The 24464-nt window shown below is 40.1% G+C and overlaps 1 protein-coding gene across 1 annotated transcript in view; it reads left to right on the forward strand.

The window, feature by feature from the left end:
• Positions 1-24464, forward strand: part of LOC147659349 (conserved oligomeric Golgi complex subunit 3-like) — a 258308-nt gene that overhangs the window by 95602 nt on the left and 138242 nt on the right. The window contains exons 5-10 of the mRNA XM_086951828.1: positions 390-464; positions 2253-2345; positions 7569-7694; positions 9082-9162; positions 11494-11537; positions 16968-17094. Coding sequence (XP_086807954.1) covers positions 390-464; positions 2253-2345; positions 7569-7694; positions 9082-9162; positions 11494-11537; positions 16968-17094 — 546 coding nt within the window. The remainder of the gene's footprint in view (positions 1-389; positions 465-2252; positions 2346-7568; positions 7695-9081; positions 9163-11493; positions 11538-16967; positions 17095-24464) is intronic.

The following is a 24464-nucleotide window of genomic DNA, read 5'->3' on the forward strand; positions in this document are numbered from 1 at the left end:
GCACAGTTGCCTCCTCGACTCTGTGCCAATCTGCCTCGTTAACACATAGTTCCCCATGTTAATGTCGCTTGCTGATTGCTAACAATGCTGTAATAGACTGTAGTTTGCTAAATGTAGCTGAAACTGGCTGGGCCCAGCCAACATACAGTCAGGCATAGCGGACATGCAAACAGAAACTCAACAGAATGAAACAGTAGTGGCGGTCTGACGGATGGCTAAACGGATATATCTTAAAATGAACTGGGGTGGAAATGTGGTATGTTCATAATGTAGCAACTAAATATGGAAGATAGCTTATAATTGATACAATGCATGATTTAGTTGAGACTGGTATAGCTGTAATAACTCGGCATTAACCCCTACTTTCTTATCTTGTGTTTTTTTCACAGTCCGAGCTCGTTGATTTGGCTGAAAGCATTCAACAGAAACTTTCATATTTTAATGAATTAGAAACTATAAACACTGTAAGTTTAAAATGTAATGTGTCACATATTTCATATTGTTTACATACTAGCACCTCAGTGCGAAATTAATAGTGATGTAAGACGCCTCTTTCTTCCGAGTTTTCAGACATACTTTTCTTCCAAAGATGTTTTGCTTGTATAATGTGAAGATGGTGGGTCCTGCCACTGTTGTCTCAGGCCTCCCTCCATGGAATTGAGTTCAGAGATAGTTGAGGGGTGTTTTTTTTTGCTTGTTCCCTAGTCCACAAACAACTCGTAAGGGCAAGTTGTCACGCTTAGTAAAATGATTTAAATGTTCACTTCTGTCTGACCACAGATACCCATTATTGTCCATAGGTGTTTCAGTGTCCGTCTTAATCGTCCCAAACCATGTGTGCAAGTTATTCAAGAGTTGCAATCCTGCTCTCTAACTGACAGTATTTCATGAGGTCACCCTCCCCTCAAACTGGACTCTTGAGTCTTTGTACCCCGGAGTAGAGGTTTTTGTGGCTCATTGACCTTGTGCCGTGAAGAAGTGCGTAAGGATCCCTTTCTTACATGCAGGTTTCCCATTGCTGGAGGAAGGAAGACCTCGCTGGAGTGTGATTTCCAGCGTTGTATCCACTCTGTTGCTGGAGGGTACATAAGCAGCAGAGACGACAACATACGGCCTACTCTGACACACTCATCATAAACTTCAGCTGCTATTAGGATGTCCAAGATTATTAACCCTTTTGATTGCTGTGACGCATTGTTGTATTACACACTTTTTCTCCCCCAGAGTGATTTATGACACCCTAGCATTGCCTCAAAGTGATAAGGAGTGACAAGAGCGATGAAAAGAGGGCCAAGAGAATGTAAACGAGGGGACACGGTAGAGAGCAAATTGAAGATGCCTTGTAGATGTGGGTGTCTTCAACAAAATGCTAATATCTCTTCGGAATGGTCAGTGGTGCTTTGTGGGTAGCTGACTTGGGGGTTTATTCGATTGGCAGTCAGATAAAGAGAGAGCAGGACATTTAATTTGGAAGGATGAAGAGAGGGCTGGAGGGAACAGGGGATGGCAGAAGTGTGGATAACAGTGAAATAAATCCAGACATAAAAAAGTACAGCATGCTGTTGGAGAGATATTTGAGCAGGAGAGAACTTAGGGCCTGCTTCCTCTCCCTGACAGTGTCTACATTTCGACCCGTCATGCACGCAGAATGCCTTCAAAGATATATTTATATGTGGGCACAATGCCACAAGGGCATACTAGCAAAATAGGTTATTTTTCCCTTCTGTGGGTTTCTGGGAGGTTGAGAGATCAGAGTTTGCACAGGAGCATTCTTCATGATGTTGAAGGCTTGGTCTATAGCTCTTGCCTAGCTTAGTTTTGTCTGGAGTAGTGTTTCAATACTCCATGCCTTGCATTATGCTGTGTTTTATGGAGAAATATCCTTTGGGATTGTTTTAATAGAGAGTCATGTTCCTTATACTGGCCTGTGTTATGCATACAGGGTAGCACTGATAGGCTGCATCTGACAGGTAATTGCAGGCGAGGTCCGGGAATGTGTCTATAGTATAGTGCCCATTTGAGTACTGCGATTCTATCAGTTACTTTCCTGACAGTCTCTTCCTTTTCCCTTTTAAGCAACACTTGATGTTTAAAGGAAGCCTTCATTGTGTTCTGTATTTTAATAAGGCTAAGAACTTTATATTTATGTGCATTGTATGATTTTATGACAAAGCATAATACACACTAAATTAAAGTCTTTTTTTAACAAGATCTCTAAATTAATTTTTAACAGTACTTTGCTTTTTTTATAGAAACTAAATTCTCCCACATTGTCTGTGAATAGTGAAGGGTTTATCCCAATGCTGGCAAAGCTGGATGACTGTATAATGTATATTTCATCACATGTAAGTAATCCTGAACCATGTACTTTCAATTGTCTGACATATTTGTTAATTATATTTTAACGTGGAGAAATTAACAGTTTATAGACTTGACCTATTTCTGATTTTATGTTAAGTACTGCCATACAGTTTAGTATTTGAAATTTGAAGGGGTTACCACACTGCTATCGGATGTTTATCATGATTCTTTACCCTTAGAATATTTGCAGTAGGATACATAAAAAACATTTGAATTTTATTCAAATTGAATGCAATACGAAACCCAATTTCTTTTTTTTGGTATCTATTTTATTGAGTTTCAAGCAAAGGTAAGGAGTTGATGGAACAGTACCACATATAGGACGAAACACTGGATCATATTGTGGCATACAACCCTGTTAGTGCCACTTTTTAGTTGGGTTGACCTTTGTCATTCCACATTTTCCTAGAACATGCCAAACAAATACACAGTTTACAACGACGGGCTGGAAAATGATAGACAAACACTTAGCATGCACATTTGCATGCACAAGTTGTCGGTGTGAAACTGCGCTTGTGCATTGCGCGTTACATTTTGAAGTGATGTGAGGCCAGCTCATATCTCTCTTACCCTAACTGTGGGTCATCTGTGCCCCATGGAGAAAGGGCTCAGGGACCCCTGTAGTCACACACTGTGTAAGAAGGAAATAGTCTGTCATTCGCAGAACCGCCATTAAACTCAAGGTAATCGGCAATTGCAGTGCCTAAGGAGGCGCAAAATGGTGGGTCTTCCAGCACTGCGGGTTGCAGGAGCCACGCAGGATGGCAGGGATTCCTATCTCCTATGCAAGCTGTAGGAATTGAGGGTTGTAGTCCAAGTGAATACACTCTAGGTAATCCGTTTGTATGACAGCCGGGAGTAAGCTGGCCAACACTATGAAGTGATCTAACCGAACATGTTGTTTGTGCAGGGAAGAGCTAAAGTAGTACACACATGTGACAGGATTGCGAGAGAACCACACATCAAGGAGTTGCCAATGCTGGAGCCAATCGTCCTGTGCACGGGCATTAAACGTGGCCGGTGTCTCAGGCAGGGGAGGGAAGAGCGGTCTAGAGTTGTATTAAGGATATAGTTGAAGTTGCCCCCAATGAATCATGGGATTGCACTCCAGCACGACAGACTAGTAGATAGTGCATGCAGGAACAAGACCTGATCTGTGTTGAAGGCATATATGGATACTAGCAAGAGGCGATAACGGTCTAAACGGCCTTGTATGAACACATACCTGCCTTCAGTGTCTGCCCCAGCGTCATCCATCACAAATGGGGTTCCTGGTTTCACCTAGAGCAATACTCCCCTTGCATAGGAGGAATAATCAGTGGTGAACACTTGACACCTGCACAGTTTCTGAAGCCTGCCTGCCTCAGCTAGTGTTAAATGCTTCTCCTGTAACAGCGCTATGTGAGCAGATCTACACTTAAGGTAGGAGCACGCGGCATAACGGCGCAAGGGTGTGTGAATACCCTGCACATTGTAAACTATGATGTTAATGTAGGTTTTGTGGGAAACAAAATGTAGCCCCAGAGGAGGTTAGCCCAGCAAGAGCAAGAGGTGTCGGGACAGGCAGTGATGACTGCGGCTCAGGGCAGTACGAGGGGGGATGGATGTTCCTGGGCAATGAGCCATAACTGGGGGCGAGGGCAAGGAAACAATTGCAACAGGAAATAATATCAGAGTAGCAGAACAACTGTTATCCGCCCAAACTATGAGACTAATAAAGCCCATCTACCGGCCCTACAAAATGTTCGGAAGAACCGTGGGAGGAGGCATAGATGCTAAAGATGTCCCACCCCCATGTGAAGGACATATATGTACCGGGAAGCGCCCCTTACATCGGATACATCGCATCGCGCTGACATTTCAACGAGGCGATTACATCGTGCCCGTCATCACATCGCATGCCATCAGGACGCATGCAAGTGCATCGCATTGACTATTACATCGGTAACGATGACATCGAATTTACTTGGAAGCAGCGCATATGCTGACACTTTGCGAGCACAATTAGAAAAGAACAATGTTTATTTAAGTCGCACACATGCTCAACACGTTCAATAAAGCGAGCACAATTATTAAAGAAGAAGGTGTATTTATGGCATTTCAATATGCGAGCACATACTTAAATATGTTTGCACAGTTATAAAACAAAAATGTTTATAAAAGAACAATGTTTATTTAAGTCGCTCACATGCTCAACACGTTCAATAAAGCGAGCACAATTATTAAAGAAGAATGTGTATTTATGTCATTTCAATATGCGAGCACAATTGCTGATGACATCGAATTTACTTACAATGGGAAGCAGCGCATATGCTAGCACAATCAAGCAAAGCAGCGCATATTTCGAAGTATGCGCATATTTCGAAGTATGTTTATTTAAGTAAGCGAAACATCAGCGTCAATCACTGAAACATGTGGTCTGACGGAAACATACACAGACTTTGGTGCTGACAGGCGAGGTTCAAGCCTCCTACCATCCACTGATAGCAAGAGCAGATATATTTTGGAATTAACAAAAATATACTTAAATATGTTCACATTAACATATGATATTTCTTAAACACCTGCTAGTGTTAACTTTAAGCAACGCATATGGGAAGCGAGCACAATTATTAAAGAACAATGTTTATTTCAGTCAGTGTATGTTTATGTATTACATGTTTGTGATGCATGACACAGGCGAGACAGGTAAGCCAAAGCCAGCCCTAAAATACGGTCTGGTCCTGACATGCCAAATGTTGCTCTGAATCATGTTTTTTAAATGATGTACAATATGCGAGCACAATTGCTGATGACATCGAATTTACTTACAATGGGAAGCAGCGCAGCGCATATGCTAGCACAAACAAGCAAAGCAGCGCATATTTCGAACTATGTTTATTTAAGAAAGCGAAACATCAGTGTCAATCACTGCAACGACATGTGGTCTGACGGAAACATAAACAGACTTTGGTGCTGACAGGCGAGGTTCAAGCCTCCTACCATCCACTGATAGCAAGAGCATATATATTTTTTCAGTCAAGTTTACAACTCCTCACAAGTAGGCACATGTGGCTCCTCTATTTGCTTGACCCATTATTTTTCTATATATTCTTTGCCAGCAAGATCCACAGCTTCCATCACCAGAGCGTACATCACATTTCCAACAGCTGCCTGTCCTTTATCGAGGAAGCAAGGGATGCTGTTTTCACATTTCTGAAAGAGACCAGCCGTGGTCAAGGATGCTGCAGTTGTGCGAGTACACCGCCTTGAGCCGGACTACTGTTCAGCTTTCGTTTAGTATCCTGCTAACAGCTGCCTAAACTGTGTTAACCTAAGGTTGGAGTTCAAACTTAATAATGGAAAGGAAGCTCTAGATAAAAGAAAAAAATGAATGAGATGTGTGAATATAAGTAGCATGACCTGCACTACTTCTAGGCGCTTCTCTCCTGAAGAGGGGTGCCCTGATTGTTAGAATGAACATGCTTTCAGTTCACTTCTGGGTGCTAGGTGGTTTGCCTGAGTGGAGCGCCGCCATGTTGAAAGGCGGAGTTCGTGAGCATTAAATTGGCATCCACCTTTGGACTTAAATATTCAGGGGGACTTGGAGTAAGTAGTTTTAGACTGGCAGCACTGAGAGTTGTAATGCTGTATTGTGTTTTGATATCGATTCATCTGTTCGTGAGCTGGATGAGTAGGTGGCTGGCCACAAATTAACAAAGAGCTAGTTTCCGCAGGGTGGGGGTAACAAAGCCAGGGACAGGAAATTTGGCATTGCAATAGATGCAGCACAGATAAAATGAGTTTCCGTAGCAGGGACAGACTTTTTAATATTATCGCATTGTACTGCTGGGGAAGTGACATCAGTGTTGGAAATAATCAACTTTTCTTGAGGGGCGGCTGAGCCGGGAGAGAAAGGCTTCTCGAGTACAACTACAAAAAATCTAGCGTTGTTATGTCGCCGATGTGACACGCGATCCTGTTTCAAGGCCGCATTTGCGGCGCAACGTCGTGCGATGAGAAAATGGCCGATGTAAATGCCATTGCGATGTTTTGTCCGCGATGCGAACGCACGCGAGGATGTTGCACGCGATGGATCGTCATACAACCATATGTACCAAGCTCTGTGGTGAGTCCCCATCCAATGATGCTGCGCTGTAGGGCATAATGGGGTTGCTCATCGCTCAAGGAACATCTCCAACAAGAGTTAAGCCCTTAGCAGATATAAAAAAAAAAGATTAGTTAAGATTTGAATGGATAATACATCACATCAGTAGAGCAGCAAACGGGAAGTAGGCTAGGCTCGAGCTACACTAGCTGTGTGTAATCAGCCGTTAAAAATGATGAACTGCAATGTCGCTCAAGCAGTTATCAGTAGCTGAGATTAAATTATACCTTCCTTCCATCACATTCTTATTTAATGTTAAACATAGGTTGAAGCCCCTTACCACCTTGCGTGCGGTACGATTTACCGCCTGGTGCTGAGCCCTAACGGAAACGGGCGTGGTCATGACGGAACGGTTCCGTCATGAGCACAGTTCAACCGATGCTCATTACGGAACCGTTCCACTTCCACCATCTTGGCCCAGTAAGCACCCCCCCTTAATTTCCTCTTTTTATATTGAACAAACCATGTCCTAGGCAGAAACCAACTTGGAGTAAACAAGGTATCTCCCTTTCCTCCAAAGGCCTGCCTAACATGCGGCACACCAATAACAGCTGCATAATTTTGTGTTCCGATTTTTGGGACAGGATATCCATGAATACTATACTGTAATATAGATTATTTTCTTTTAAAGAATCTTTTGTATCTTCAGTATGCTTTTTTAGGCAGCTTAAAGACAGTAAATTGATCGCAGCAATTACAAGTGCTGAAGAACTAGTTGAACTGGAGAGGTTAATCAAATGCCATAAAATATCCCTGCCAAGGCATCGCTATCATTCCATTTCTGTGGGGTTTCCAAGTCTCTCCTTCACAGAACAGACTTTCTGTGCTTTTATATACTTTTGATTTTGAGGTTTTTTTCACACATTGGTTTGGCATCTTTCGAGTAAATTCAGATTCATGAATCCACGCCATCTCCAAGGTCGTCTTTATTTGGTCGTGGCTATTGGAAGAATGTACAAAGTCAAAATCTCTGAAAACAGTTACTAACAATTCCATTATTAGTTTTCATGTAATGTTATTTTCATGTATGCCTTTCTTACTACGCAACATTATTTTGCAGCCTAATTTTAAGGATTACCCAGTGTTCCTGACAAAGTTCAAACAATGCCTTTCTAGAGCTATGCATCTCATGAAGACATACACTGTGAACACACTTCATAACCTGACAAGCCAGTTAATAAAAAGGGTAAGTTTTGTGAAAATGATCTTGGCGAGCTTCACTAGGAACCATGTCTTCCTATTAAGGTTTTCAAACGTTGATATTATGATCGTCATTTATATTTATCTTGTTGTACCTCTCTGCATTTGTATTGTGGGTCAAAGAGCAGGCTCAATTGTTTTGGCATGTCTCCTAAGCTGTAGCATTGTCTAGCATTAGCCTCCTAAGAAGTTAGAAATTTAAGAGGTCGAAAACAGTTCTGTGGGTTTCTAACCTAGCTGTGAATTAAGATAGATTTGCGTTTCTGATGTTGTTTTAATATATTAGTTTAACAGCATATGCATGTTTATTCGTCTTCAAGTCATATGCCATAGAATTCACAATCTTTTATCTTGGTCATTAGACATTAGTAGGTGCCGACACTTTAGTATTCAAACCATGGAATTGCCTTTCAGAAATGTCCTTGAAATAACAGCACATGGATGGGCAGAATGCCATGTCCCTGTAAAAAAACAAAAAAAAACATTTCTGTGTACGTTTGCACTGCTTGTTTTGTCCACAAGATTTCACTGTTCTCTGTTTATTCCGCTCTCATACAATGTTGTCTGGCTGTCTATTCTGAATTTTGCATGTGATGAAAAGGACAGAAGGACTGACTAGTGCCACAATAGTGATGCCTCTGTCTGACCACAGGCAAACTTCAATATTAAATAAAGCTTATGGAAACCTCAGATTGTCAATAGGAAAGGCCTTTGCATTCTCCTTCATTAGCCATTCACTGTTATGCAAACATCCATGTCTCTGCTCCTAATTTCAGCAATTTACAAAAATCCCAAATCTTTTTAAGTTGAGCTACATTGTGGTTTATTGATCCACTGATGTCTTTGTGCTCATCGGATATTAAGTGCTTGGTCTGGGTTTTGTAGAGTGCTCTGTTACTCTCACTGGCATCCTGGTGGTAAGCAGAAACCTTCAAAGATTAGCACAGTCTGCGTTTGAGATTGCAACTAATCACTTTTTAAAGATTGTTCTAAAAGTTACACAATCTTCCACAAGACACAAGGGAAGGGGTAAAGTGTTCCAAAGTTTAGCTGCGATAAAAGAAAAGAGGTGACCACCAGGCCCGGATTTGTAGATTTTGGAAACGGGTAATAGGCCTTTCAAAAAAGAACAAAGGTTGTTAAAGGGATAGTCCGGAGTGAATATCCTTTGCATAAAAAGTGCTATTTCCAATCAGAATGTTATGACAAATTGATAGTTTTTTTATGTAACTCTCTTGTCAACAGGCAGCCAATACAAAATAGTTTTAATGGTTAATATATAGATGTTCAATGGACAAGTAAAATTAATCATATTAAGACGTTATTACACTCGCAAAAAATAGCTTCTTTGTGTTATTTTTTTTTACAAACAGGATCCTCTGGCAGTACCAAATTCTGACAATGCCTTCACGTTGTTTTATGTAAAATTCAGATCGGCAGCTCCCAAAGTCAGTGTAAGTATGCAATAATAATTCGTGCGGCAGCATTTTTTAAATGATTATTTACTCAAAGAACCCTGTAAGATGCATTTATCGACTTGAATTCAATAAACTGTTCCGTTGAATACGCTAGGTATGCCCAGAAGCTGTTTTGGGAAAATTGCGCAAATGAAAAAAATCTTGTCCGTCTTGTTTGCTTATTTCTGTATTGAGATGGTGACACTTTAGTTTGTGTTATTTTGATAGTTTATGAGGTGTGAAGTTTAGAGACAAAGTGATTAGGCTTCTTCTATGATGGCTCCAAAGTCTGATTATCTTAGGATAATTGTATGAAAAGTATGGTGGACAAAAAGCATCCTCTTGGTTTAGAGTGCGCTATCTGTGACCTATCTGGTGTGGCACAGGGGTGACATTAAGGGGTGGCAGTGGTAGCGTTCTCTAAATCTGATGATAGATGAATAAGTAACTTTATTTCATATTCATAATCAATAGAATGTGGGCCTTGGAACATATGTTTAAATAATTACATTTTAATACTTAAAAATTATATTGCTATGATTGGAGCAAAACATACATTTTAATTAGAGTTCAAATCAGTCACTAAGATGTACATTTGATTTAAGGGACAACACACCCATTCCAAATCAATGAAAATATGGAATGGTGTTCCTAGGGATAGGTGTTCAACTGCATGAATGTTGACCCTGCTACCTTAAGTATACCAGCTGCTGCTTGTCCCACATTGCACAGAGGTCATTTCGGCTGGTCTTTCTTCTGCTCACTGGCAAATATCTCTGAACATTTTGCTTCTCTAAGTCTTATTTTTCACTGAATTATCATGTCCTCTTGTATCTTTCCGACTTCACCAAATGGCTCTGGTCTCTTATTGTGAGTAGCTCAGGTGAGATTGAGATGGCTAGCACACCTGCTGAATTCTGTTAACCTAGTCTCAGCATTCACCTGGTGCATTAGTTAACTAGGATAAACATTCTCGGCATGTCCGATCAACCCTGGTAGTTCAGGAGACCGCTTTCATCTCTATTTCATAAGTCACTGAGGGATTCCACATGGAACCTCAAATTTGTAGTTCTGTGGTATTGGTGTGATTATGGGCCTCACAATGCCAACTGAAAAGTAGAACTGCGCGGTGGACCTCTGCGTGACAGCTGCTACATACAGATGTGGAATGCCAAACACCACACTCCACATGCAACTTCATTAGCATTGTTTGGTGGATTAGTGATGCCAGAAAATAGAGAATTGGCATGACAAGTACACTTGTTGCCCTGGTTGTGCCAAAGAAAATCATGAAATCTACCCCAGAGACCCCTTTTCCCCATTATCACTTGTGAATAATTCATTAATGGGATGTTGAGGCACATGCAGGGTGTGACCTCGCTGCACAGTGGATAAAGTGAACCATGGAGTTGTCATACGATATGTAGTCTTCTAGCGTGGAGGGGACTCTAGTTATAAAGTCTTTTCTACTCTTTATAATGTTGAGCTCCATTATATACCAAATTCGGAGTAAAACAACAACGTTTTATCTAAACAGAGAGAAATAGGGTGCATAGTTTTTTTAAGAGATGCACAGAGCACCTGCCACTATCTCCTGACTGGCCATAACATTGGCTGTAACCAGACAATCTTTTTTGTCAAAATAGATGCAGAAGACTTACTTCCCTGGCACCAGGGTCTCCAGTAAATCAAGCAAGGTCCTGCCACCAAAACTAATTCTGCTGACTATGTCCATGTCTTTGTGGCTTCTGAATAATGTAGTGTGGGTTTTTACAATTCATATGTATGGCTTTGACATTTTAAAACTACCCAAGTATCCTTCCGCATGCATGTTCAAGTAGAAGAGATTCTGCATTTGGTGCTTGGAGAACCAGGTTGACAATAGAATGTGCCAAAAACAGGCTGCCGTACCCAAACATATGACAAAATCTGGATTTCTTGTAAGTCACCTTTTTCAACATCATGACTCCCTAGAATGAGTTTATTTTAAGTCACGAGAAACTCAATTTTTTTAGAGTTATCACACACATCAACCCTCATGTAAAACTCATATGTAAGTCATACCTTCACAATTAGTCTTTGAATGTGGTCTTCGTACTTGCTTTGCTCTGACCAAAAGGGCGAATTTTAATTATTTTCATTGGTGCTTTCAACAAAGAACTTACTGCCTTTTGCTCCAAAGGAACAGAAAAAGGTTACAGGGATTAAAACCATTTACCATATAGGAAGGAAAAAAATGAAGAAGTGTAATACATTGCAAAAAACAACAGTTACTGAAAAAAATGAAAAAACCTAAGTCTGTCCTGTTTTTTATTTTTGTTTTAATAGACACTAATTGAGCAGATCGAACAGAGATGTGAGAAGATAACAGAGTAAGTACAATAATAATATTTTGTAAACTACATTTTAGTTGTAGAGTACTGTAGTAATCATAGCAAGTGTAAATAGAAAAATCAGGCCTAAGTTGTATAGATGCAACTGCTTAACTTGGAGTACACCCAACTACACACTTGAATACCTGTGAATCGGAGAGAATTATTATCAGTTTATTGGATGTTTTTTTGCCTACTCTTATTTTGTTTTATGGGTTGTATATCTACAATATCACTGAGTGATAGCAGGGGCTGCTTTGCTTCTGAAAACACAATTTGTAATGTTATTATTTATATGCACTTTGTACATGGACATAGAATGTATAGAGGCTGTCTATTGTAAAATGAATACTTTTATTATATGCATACTACATTTAGGTAGCACACTGCGTTTGGCGAATTATTGTGTGAACATTTCAGTGTTTCATTGCATAGCCTAGAAAATGGTTACGATATGCGGGAACAGATAGGTACAATTGTTTTGCCCATTGTTTGTCAAATAAATAGTTCGTCTGTGAAGCTGGAGAGGAGTCAACTCTGATCTCCAACCAAAAAGGCTTTTGACTACCCACTTGCAATTACTGATGGAGCTCTCAATTGCACCATCATGCTGCAGAACACTAAATCTACTATATTTAGGAACAGGAACAAGCTATTTCGCTTTTTGGGATGTATAGAAGTGTAATTATGTTAAATATTTTCAGTACTACAGAGCTAATAGTATGATTTGTATTACAAAGATTTGCATTGGTGTGACCTTGGTCGATTGAGATCAGCATGAGAATGGCCTAGATATGCGAGTTACACAGGCATCTGAATACAGGTTTGTTGAGTCGAAGTCGCAAGATCTGTGATGTTGAGGATCCAATGGCAATGATTTTAAAATCCATGCACAGCAGTGAGTAGTCAATCTAACGTTTTATCCCTTCTTTCCAAGTTTAAGCTTGTTCTTGCTACTGAATTGTGTAGTTAATCAGATTTCCATTCAGGTGCAGGATTTAATAAGTGGAAAACCATTTGGTTCTGGTATTTTTTCATATGCAGCTAAATTAATCAACTGGATAGATTTTGACATGCACATCGCAGGGCTAGGGTAAATGGTATACAAGATAGTAAAATCAGGGAATGATGGTACACACCCAGCCAAATGACACTTTAAAGTATTGAGCACCTGCAAAGCAGGACACTTATTTAAATGTAATCTACAACTAAGTTAGGATACCCTCTCCATTCATCCAGAAAATGAGCAAAATTGATTATTTGTACGTGGGAGTAGGTAACCCTACTGAATTAAATCTTCAAAGCCTCGCACATTCAAGATAGATCAGAAATTGGGTTTTTGATGGTGTCAGTAGCAAGAAAGTACTGAAGACACTTGGCTGAATTTCAGAGATACAGTAAAGGATATTATGTTTGGAACAAATATGGCAGTCTCTGTGGTACATTTAACAGGTGCTAGGGGTGTTGTTGTGCATTTCTTTAAAGGAACAAATCTTTCACTTTCCTGGGTGACCCTGAGTTTTCAAGTTTTCAGAAATGAATGAGTTAGAAACGCAGGTAGCATTAAATTGAAGAATGTTTACTAGACCAGGGCCCTTTGTGATGCTTGTAGACTTGGAGTAGTGAAAATATAAGCTCTGCCATCAAGGACGAAATCTTTGTTTTCCCTGTCAAGGTAGACTACTGCATATCTGATGTGCTTGTGTCTCATGCAGCCTTGACAGTATTACATTGTTTTTTAACCTTCTGCACATCAATTGTAAAGCAGGATAAAAATGATTACATAGTTCTCATATGACACATATCCTGCTTTACACCAGCTCTTAGTACAATATCCCATTAAATGTATTTGAGTCATACAGCAATTGTCAGTTGTATGCTAGCTCCGGGCACAGGATGTGGACCAAGGGATTCGGATAACATTTTAGTAATAAACATCTCAAAGATCTAAACATTAGAAAGAGCTTTCTAAATTATTTTTTCTATGAAAAACTCCAAGGTTCAGTCTCCATTTTCTAAGACACTCCGATAATGAAAGCATTATTCTGTCTGCTTCTTTCAGATTGCCCTTTTATTTTGTAGCTCTATTCTCTGCTGCCTCAAAATTAAATTTATTGCAAACTTTGTCCACCTTTGCTACAGCTTCTTCTGGAGGTTAAGATAGAAATGTAATTAATCCCAGGAGTGACAGGCTCTCCTGTTGCGGGGTACAATAAGCCAGAGGAGTCCACCATTATGCAGGTCTGTTTCTTGTCTGCTCTTTCAATTTATAAATGTAGAAAAACTTCATAAATTTATATATATAAAAAATTCCAGAAGTATCTCCAGGACAAAAATGGTCAAATCATCTGATTATTGTTCAGATGGTAGGAGCTTAGTTTACATTCCGTCTCTCAGCAGTTCAGCATCACATGACCTCTCCATTGAAAAAAGAGAAGTTTTTTTTTCTAGTGACATGAGTTTTCTCCGCCACAAGAACGAAAAAACAGTGTTGGGAGATTACGCACATTAATTGATTGATTGATTGATTGATTTGAGTTAATGCTACATGCAGAGCCTTTTAAGCATGTTTGATGTTCCTGACATGGTAGATCAAACTGTAGGGTACCCCAGCGGCAGCAGTGTTGTTGGAGAAATGTCCACAGCCCACCTGATCCATCCATCCTTTAAAGAAGATGTAATTGAAATCTCTGATGCCACTAACATTTCAGGAAAAGTAGGGCAGCAAATGTTCCCTCTGCTATTTGCGGCTCAGAGAATGTGGAATGTAAGTATGTAACATCAACTGTAGCAGATGCCACTGGATCTGAGGATACATATCCTGATTGATGATTAAATGATCCTAGCATTTTCAGAACATGCAGTTTTCCCACTGGGGTCCTGCTACTAGTATAAGCTAACCAGGGAAGAGACATGTTTTTCGAAAACAAAAGCTAGTTGCCTTGAGACTGAAGAGAAGAATGGACTTCTAGACCAAGTTGGAAAGTGAGCGTCTGTCGACTGTGGATTTGAGAATCCCAGGGAGGCAAAGTAAATTGGCATGTGGAAAATAAAGAATGCAGGGAAACATGTAAGGGCAAACACACTTATGATGATGAAGAGGGCCTGTCTTCTACAGAGGACATTGACAAATACAGGAAGACTTAAAGAGAGATTGCTTACAATACGAATTCAATTGAGATTTGCCAGGGAGGAAAAATTGGATAATGGTGCGGAGTAACAAGGATCGGGCATGCTGTGACTTTTTGCTTAATTTGAATTCAACTTTGTAGGTTGTGTAGGAGGTAAGGAGAGTTTCCATATTCTAACTGGATAAGATAATAGTTGGGATCCCTGCACCTACAGCTTAACGGAAGACTGGGAATGATGTTCAAGACAATGTTGAAGAAACAATTACATAAGACATGGCTGATTTAAAGAATAAAGGAAGCAAGTGGTCAAAGATGAAGCTGAGATTTTTGACACAAGCGAAAAGAGGGTAGAGGACCAACCTCAGAGGGCCACCAGGTGGAGGACCCAATGTACGGAAGACCTCCAACTATCATTGCTTCAGATGTTTCTGGCAACTGCTGGATAGAATTGTCTTTCATTCAGATGGCCTCTTTGGCAAGAATTGTACTGAACTTTAATTGAGCCTTCCAGAACTGTAGCCAAGTCTGATAATTAGTTGGGGTGTCATCAACATAAGACTTAAAGATTTGCTAAAAGAGTAATGTAGATATTAGACCTAGGCAAATGTCCCTTGTGCAATGCCAGTCCTAAGCAGCTGTAAACAGTTTGCTCAAAACTCATTCAGTGTTGCTGGACATGTTTGATGACATGCAGGGCCAGTATTCAGGTATTGTGAAATATGGGTTAGCATCAATGTCTTCTCAGGTGGCAGGCGGAATCAACAGTTCATATGTTCAGGTTGCCTACTCTATCCCTCTGTGCTTACCTGCTGAGGCCAACGTTGCATCCTCCTCAGAAATCCAAGTATCGCTAATCCCTTCCACTTCTATCCAAAACTGTGGTACACAATGCCATTTTTTACCCTGGCTATTCTGTGACCCAACGTCTGCACTGTTGTTTGTTGGTAAAGAATGACTGCTCTTTGAAGTCACTGATTTTTTAGCATAGCTACTCTAGCACCTTGCAGGCTCTTATAGGGTACCAGGCTTGCATCTTTGCATTACAACGAGTTGGAGGTTAGTCACTGCCAGGCCCCAGCACTCAAACCTGACATCAGCATGAACAAGGATCCCTCTGTATAATATGTTTAGGTGCTACCCACAAGCACTAAGTCCGCCCATTGTGGGAAAGCTCATGAAGCTGCATTTGTAAATGAGGGGATAAAGGGCATAGTGTAAATGTTGAAAAGGGTGAGGTTGAGGTATCTCTTATGCAGGACATGAAGCATGATCAGGACAAAGGGGTAACTGCCCAAAACTAGTCTGCCTCACATGACAGCCATCTTGCTCCTTTGTGAATTTTAGCAGTAGTATTGTCTGATTTAAGAAAAAACAAAAACAATGTTTTTAATGTAATTTAAAAAAAAAAAATAATTAGGGTAATTTGCTGTCCTTCGTTAGACGTGGTAAGAACCAACATTGCTGGTTTGTGATGGGGGCTCTTCCATTTTATTTGATCAGTCTGAAAGAGTGCATTTTACCAATTCATTTTCTGCTGCCTGCTCTCTAGCCAAAATCTCCCTTGGAGCACATTCTTCAACACCTACCTAAGACCACATCATTCCTTCCTCAGCAATAGTCACTTTAACATTTACCATTAAAGACACCCAATCATGTTTCTAAAGGGCCCACTTACCTTTCCCACAAATCTGTGCTTGTTGCTTACACCACCTCCAATCTAGATTACTATAATGTCCTTCGCTCGTTTGACTAGAGCTTGAATAACACACAAACTCCAAATGTTGATAAGACAGTGGTTCACTGGACTCTGCAGGGCCAGCGTCTGCCTTGTTCTCTGGTTCTGCCACTGCTACTCATCCAATTTCAAATACATTCACTTTAATCAATACTCCGTCTAGACTCAGAATTTTGCATATCTCCCTCCCCCCGCATACCTCACTCATCTTCTTCTGTTCCATTGGTCGTCTTTAATACACAACTACAGAATTTAATCTTGATTGTTTCAATGGTTACCTTCAACTGTTATGGGTATCTCTACTTTTTCAACTTCAGTAATGGAAGTTTTATTAAGTGTTAAAGGCCCAGCTTTTATGCAAAACATTCTGCCTAGTTTACAAATTTCTAACACTTAGCCTTCTGCCTCTACAGATCAAGGCACAAGATCTCCTCCCTGGTCAACTTTGATTTGCACTCAATGCATCATGCGTTGCGAAACATTTCCATTAGAAATCCTCTGTAAATGTATGTGACATTATATAATTTATATAGCATGTTTAATATGTGATGTTCTTTTTGATAGGTACCAGCAGCTGCTAAGTGAAATACATAATTGTTACCTAGATCAGAGAGAGCTCCTATTAAGCCCAAGCATCACTTCTACAATTGCGGACATGACCTCACAGAACAACCGAGATCATTGTGCTCTGGTAAGATGGCCCATTTGAAAGACACTGTTTTGCTAAAGCTTGTTCTCTTGCATGCCCAACCCTGATTTAGTGATATTTGTTTTAATCAATAACCAAGAATCTTATGATTGTGAACTTGACATCGAAAATCCTAACGAAAGCAGAAAAACAAGTATTAAAGTTAGGATTAATTTTCTGTCGGACAATGGACTCTGAGTATACTCTGACCAGAATCAATTTTTTTTAATTCTCGTGAAAAATTAAGCTCCATAAATTCTTCAAACTAAAAAATCTAACAGCCTTAAGGAAACTAATGTCAACAACAATAGGAGATACAGATGTACTTACGACAAAAGATTTGGAAACATTAGCCATCTTGGAAGAACTGGATTCGGAACACTCCCCAAGTAGGGAAGAACAATGTGATACAATGGACAGGATTGAAAACCTGGAAATAGCACAAGTAGGCTCACCCAGTCAATTTAGACCAACATCTAAATTTGTCCCAAAAATTCCAATAGATGTGATAGATATTTTTGTGGAATGTGTGAATAAAGATCTGATTACTCTCTGTACGAAAGGAAAGAGAGACATTTGCACCGATGTTACAAAGAAACAGAAAGAGGCCCTGAGAAATTTACAACAAAACCAAGATGTCAGCTACAAACCCTCTGACAAAGGAGGAAACATTATCCTGCAAACAAGAGATAACTATACAAAGGAGGTATTAAGACAATTAAGAGGCACAACAAGTTATGTGTTGACCACCCAGGAAGAATACAATAAGAGCGTAAATCAATATCCATGCTTAATTCTGAAATGGTACTAGAAAGGAATGCTCACAGTGGAAGATTTTTTTTTTTGTCAATTCAACATCCGAGACTGGCTACATTTTTCCATCTACCTAAAGTGGATAACATTATGACCCATCCACCAGGACGCCCAATTGTTTCCTCTTTAGGAGGTGTAACAGAAAATATGTCCAGATTTGTTGATCATTTTCTGTTACCCTTTGTTTTACATTTAACATAGTATACTCGAGTCTCAAACAACTTTTTAAGTCATTTGGAAAGAATCACATGGGAACCAGAATTCCTGATGATTGTACTGGACCTTTCAAGTTTATACACTAGTATAGCGTATAAGGATGGGTTGCGGGCAGTGAATTACTTCTTGGACGAACTACCCTTGAAATTATATGAACACAATGTTATGTTGGAGTTTGAGTTTTAAGCAATAATATCTCTGTTTTTCAGGACAAACTATAGAGGAAAATCCAGGGGACCTGCTTTGCTCCCAGCTATTCGAACTTGTTGGTCGGCGGGTGGGAGAAGCAGGAAGCATGGTCGGATTCCCATGATGCCTCTGTGGCAAACATAATAAGTTGACGTAGGTATATTGATGACCTCTTCATTATTTGGCGGGGCACAGAAGAGTTCGCGAAAAACTATATAGCTGCGTTAAATGTGAATGAGGTCAGTTTCAAATTTACCTATGAGATTAGTGCCACCAGCGTTAATCTTCTTGATTTACAGGGCTCTACATGTGAGGGCAAATTATGCTCCTCTCTCTATAGGAAACCCACAGCAAGGAATGCAGTCCTGCATGCAAATATCAGTCACCCACCCAATTTAGTAAAAAGCATACCATATGGGGAACTGCTCCGTATAAAGAGAAAAACCACATGAGATACAGATTACCAACAGTCTACACAGGAATGTATGAGGAGATTCAGAGTGGGGGAATATGGCAATGGAGTGTTACAAAGTGCGAAAGAAAGGGCAGATCAAAAGAGTAGAGCAGAATTATTGAAGGAGAATCCACAAAAGAGAGTGGAAGATATATTGAACTCTTTCAGGATGATAGGTTTTCGAACTAGGCTTAAACAGTGAGGAATATTTTATAAAAACATTGGGGAATCTTAAAACCAGATCCACCCGTAGGAAAGGACATCTCTGACTTTCCATTAATGACATTTAGAAAGTTGAGATCAATTCAGGTTAGTTTAGTGCAAAGTCAGTCAGTCAGAAGGATATCTTTATTCGGTTATAATACACAATAACCATGAAAGTACAGTAAAATCACATCATCTATTAAACATCAGATGAATATACAATACAGAATAAAAATCAGGGTATCCAACTTCATATAAATATCATACAATTAACTCAATACGACTTAAATAGTTATTGATTTCCGTGAGATAAAAACATTTTTAAGAAAAGCCGAAAGAGATGCGACAGTAAAAATGTTATCTAACCTCTGGATTGCTAAAAAGGCAGGTCGGCATTGTCTAAAATTCATATACTTTAAAATGGGCAGTATCCACCTTTTCCTGGGAATTGTATAAAACTTACAAAAAGATAAAATGTGAATGTCAGATTGATCAGACAGATCGTCACAAGGACACTTCATAATTGGCCTAGACCAATCGTTCACAATGGGGAAACTTAACCTGAATAAAATACCAAATCTAAGACTGATTAACAAAAACCTTTCAAAGTCTCTCATTTGTAAATTAATGTATGATTGGGTGACATTTGTGGTCAATATCAATTGATGTGGGGTCACAGATTTTTTATTGAGTTCCACGTTTACCCTACGTTCCTACAGGTAATTTATACATAGTTTTTTCAGCTCTTTCCTTGAGATCAAGCTCAGCATCGAGGGTTCTTCGTAATACTTCAAAAGACCAATATTCCCAAGGAATGTCTTAATATACTGTAACCATCTCATCTTGTGGGCACAATCAAGATTTATAGCATCCCTCAGAATGAGACGATTAAAAGAACATTCCTCTGTGGACCAAACCCTGTGCCACAGAAGAACAGGCTGTACCTTGATGATATCTTCCAAGTACAGCAGTCCAAGCTCAGTAAGACAATTAAAAGTGGACACACTGTCCGGAACTGAGAGCAAATATCTTAGGAATTTATTTTCTATTACTTGAAGGATAGTCACATTAATATACCCCCAAATTCCCGCACCATATGTAGCAATTGCAACGCAACTTGCTTTATAAATAAGTAGGAGCTCCTTAATAGGTTTCTTTCCCATTTTCCTACTAAAAGATTTAAGCGCCAGAATAGATTTTAAAAAACAGCAGCCGCCTAGTTTTTACTGCGTTGCACCATTGACCTAAACAGTCAACCAAAATTCCCAAATAGGGAAAAGTTTGAGTAAAATCTAATGATTTGGAGTCAATTTACATTGTTTTCCTTAATTTAAGTGTACGCGGACCACAATTCATACAAAAAGTTTTCGTGGAATTGACTCTCAAATCTAAGTTGGTCATAAAAGTAGCAAATTATGTAATCATTTTGTGCAATACAAGCGGAGTCCTTGCCATCAATACTGCATCATCAGCATAAATTAATGCTGGTATTGGACGATTGGAAGCCAGTGGCATGTCCTGACATTCCTGCAGTAAGATTTTCTCTAAGTCATTAATATAAATAGTAAATAAAAATGGAGCCAGGACACATCCTTGGCATACACCCTTAGCAATGCTAAACATCCTGGTGCATTCACCATTTTTTCCAAATCTAATCGAGGCCCTTGCACCGTTATATAAATCCTTAAGGAATTGAATAATGTTATCCGCCACTCCCAAACGTTCTAAAATTAGCCACAACTTACTGTGAGTCACACAGTCAAAGGCGGATGTAAGATTTACAAATGTTAAAACCATCCTACTACCTTTGGCTTTAGTATATTTTTCCAGGAGGATATGTAAGTTAAGACACTGATCTACAGTCCCAATAGCTTCCCTAAAGCCATATTGGAGGTCACTTATTATCTTATGCTCATCTGCCCATGTTTGTAAACGATTTAAAATTACTCTGCCAAGAATTTTAACTGTCGAGTCTCGCAATGATATGGTGCGATAGCACGCGCAACTAGTCCTCTCGCCCTTTTTAAAAATTGGCACTATAATAGACTCATACCTATCCAACAGAACAAGAGGCATTAAAAAGTTGAGTGAGTAGTGGCACCCATAAGTTCATGTTATTCTTAAAGATGTCCACCGGCACCCCATCGGGACCCGGGGCCTATTCCCCCCAAGCTAGATTTAATGCTTGAAATCACTTCCTCTACTGTAAAATTCAAGTCAGTAGCATTCTTAGGGAAGTTGGGCGCGCCCTGCTTACCTTGTCAAAAATATCTTCAGTTCTGGTACGTATGCTATAAAGGATTTCAAAGAAACATACCCATTCACCTTCGGTAATGACAATCTCAATCCTTGCCCTAGAGTTATTGTTAAAAAAGGGAGCATTTACTGCCTGTCGTATCACGGGATTGTGAAGCATCACAAAGAGCTTCCCAAGCTTTCTTCTTCAAAGCATCCTTTCTCCTCTTTTGAGCCACGTTGTATCCCCTCCGCAGTTGAAATTATTAATTATTTCAATATTTTCACATGTCTCACTCAAGCAAACATCAAAACTAGGTTTACAAGTCTTAATTAATTTATAATAAAAATCTTCAGGCACCACCCTAGACCACTTCGGTGCATATCTGTTCTGTCTTTGCAGGGCGACATTGCGCGAAGAATGCCTAGTTTCTTGATCTTTCACAGGGTCAGAGGATGGTTTTACAACTTCTACCCTTAAAGGGAAGTGGTCACTCAGGGGATTCTCCAGCGTTTTATATCCCAAAATATTATCTTTATGATATGTCGAAATCAAAATAAAATCAATTATCGAGAATACCCCTCTGCCTTTAAAAGTAAGGGAAAATGGCATTTCCGGTTGACACATTTTGTTTGCGAACCCCAAATCACATGTAAAAATGATTTCGTTCAAGAAGTCCCCAATTTCGGAATGGTCAAAATGTGTCAAATTCATATCTCTATCTAGCGTAAGGCCACAAACCAACCTCTCTCCCCTCATGCAAGGTGGACAGTTAAAATCACCTCCCACACAACACTAGACTCTTTAGTATCCTTGCCTATCGAGCTGCAAATATTATTTTTCAGGGTTTTCAAAACAATTGGAACATCTCCTGAGGGGACATTATTATAAAAGTTCACAATCAATAAACATAATTTTTTATCAATATGAATCCTAACCACATGATAAAAACAATTATTATATAAAATCTCAATTTTATCATATTTAAAAAGGTTGGATACATAGGTGCAAAGCCCACCTTTGGCTCTGCCTCGTAATGAGCTAATAGCAGGAGTAAATATGGTTTTAAAACCAATCAAATGGTGTGCATCTACCGTCCAAGTCTCTTGCAGACTGACAATATCGTATTCATTAACAAGTTTCACCCAATTATAATTATCCAACTTGGATCTCAAGCCAGCAACATTCCAATACAAAATAGACCAGGTATCCATCTTAGTCACATTACTGCTGGTCCCTGCAACTACTGAGTTGCCAGCATTATGCACTTTATTAGACCTTTCTTCCGTAATTTCTATATTATTCTCTGTACCTAGATGTACCACCTCAGTAACCGCTCTAGTTCCTGGGAATTGCTGGATAAAACCTGGAGTTACATGTTTGCCCTTCGACATTTCGAGTGGTATCTTTTCCGGGGGCTTCTCATTATCCTTCTCCGGTCAATCTACACACCCTAGCCCATGCAGGCAATCATAACGGTTACTCGTTGGTACATTAAACCTGTTTCCCAAAGGGAAGCTGAAGCCATCTTGTTGCGTGTTATAACGGAAGGGGCCATTAAAAGTGGGAAAGGATGGAGGATAAAAGTATCTTAAATCAAAGCAACAAATACCCCCCATTTTCCTTTGATGATAGAAGCCACTTAGATATTGTACCACACGGGGATCTCTCAAATTTACGATGATACAGTCCCCATCCATGTCCTTTGTTCCAAGGCCCACCCAACTTACTCTGCGAACGTTTAATATTTCGCCATGCAGATCCGGTCTTAGTGGTCTGTTCCTACTTCGCCAATACATGTTTTTTTTTAGTTCATGATATGTTTCAGTTTTATCGTAGTTCAGCTCTGGCACACCAGTTAATACGGCTCCATACGGTGTTGACTCCGGGGGGAGGCCCAATATTTGACCACTACCAGTACCTTTTGCTCTCTGTGGTGTGGCAGTATTGGGCATACTCCTTATATCCTTTAATCTCATGTTGTCCCTAGCTCCCAGACCTTCCTCACATTCCCCTCTTACCTGGTGTTTAGATCTTCCTGGTGATGGTTTATTACCCACTGGAGTGACATTCACCCGTCGTGGTGACTCATTATTATGCGAAACAGAGGTTTCAGATGGTCTAGTTTGATGGTTAAAAGGAACAGTGGTTCCCTTTTTGAGTTTGATTGCCCTACTCTCAATCAATTTACTCAAAAGTGCAGAGTTTGCCCGAGTTGCCTGTTCGAGCAGCTCTAACTTATCGCTAATCCTTTTCGATCTCTCTACTAATAGTAGGATTAGAGATTTCACCAATTGTTCCATTTTTTGCATGAAACCCTCTCTATTGTCAAGATTTGTACACACTGATTCCACCACGTCTTTGTGAGATGAGTTACATAAGGGCGCGGGATTCTGGGCATGTTTGATTATAGTGTTACTGCCCTGAGTTGTTTTTACCGCTACCTTAGGGATTCTAGTGGCGTTCGTCTTTTTGGCGCAGCCTCTCTTCTGCAAATTACCACCCCGCTTCCTCTTTACGTTAGGGCCCTTGTCCACTAAACGATTGGGTGATTTATTGACTATGGTGAGTGAGTTCAGTAAGTGATTTAATACACTAGAGCTAGAATCAAACGATATCTAGGTTAAGAAAGAATCACTGCTGGCAGCAATTACACTAGAATCCACAGTGACTAATCTAACTGGCTGATGTGCAATTCCAACTTCTACAGGAAGATTGGGTGTGCTCGTTTGATCTGGAGTGGGTACAGCCGCTATTGCCCCCAGTGGTGAACGCTTAAGATACATCGGATCTAAGGACAGTCGTCTTTCGGTTTAAGAAATTTCATGTTCCAAGACGGATGTGGCCCTAACAATGAACGCATCTAGCGTTCCTGTAACACCACCGCCCCTCCATGTACTTGCTGGCATGTTCCCTTTCCCGATTTTCAATGCCATCAGCCTCCCGATTGGAATATCAGTACTGCAAAGGTACAAAGTAACAGTTCTAAATGGGCGAATTATTCAGGCAAGTACTTTCAATTGATGGAATTATAAATGAGTCTTACAAAGAGATCAGTGTTCGGGGGATGGCCCAGCCCAGTCTCTTCCTGTCTCGGACGGGCCCGTCCTTGGCCCGAGCTTCACCCGGCTCGTCTCGCGTGCGTCCGCGCCGCTGGGGAAGAAGCTCTATAAATACTGGGTAGTGGGCGGGGCTTTAGCAGCACGTTGGACCCAATGCCTCCTGGGTCTTGAAGTCCTTGTGGCGGTAATCGCTAATGCC

This window comes from Lissotriton vulgaris, unplaced genomic scaffold (genome assembly GCF_964263255.1).
Source record: "Lissotriton vulgaris unplaced genomic scaffold, aLisVul1.2 SCAFFOLD_663, whole genome shotgun sequence".
NCBI classification, from domain to species: Eukaryota; Metazoa; Chordata; class Amphibia; order Caudata; family Salamandridae; genus Lissotriton; species Lissotriton vulgaris.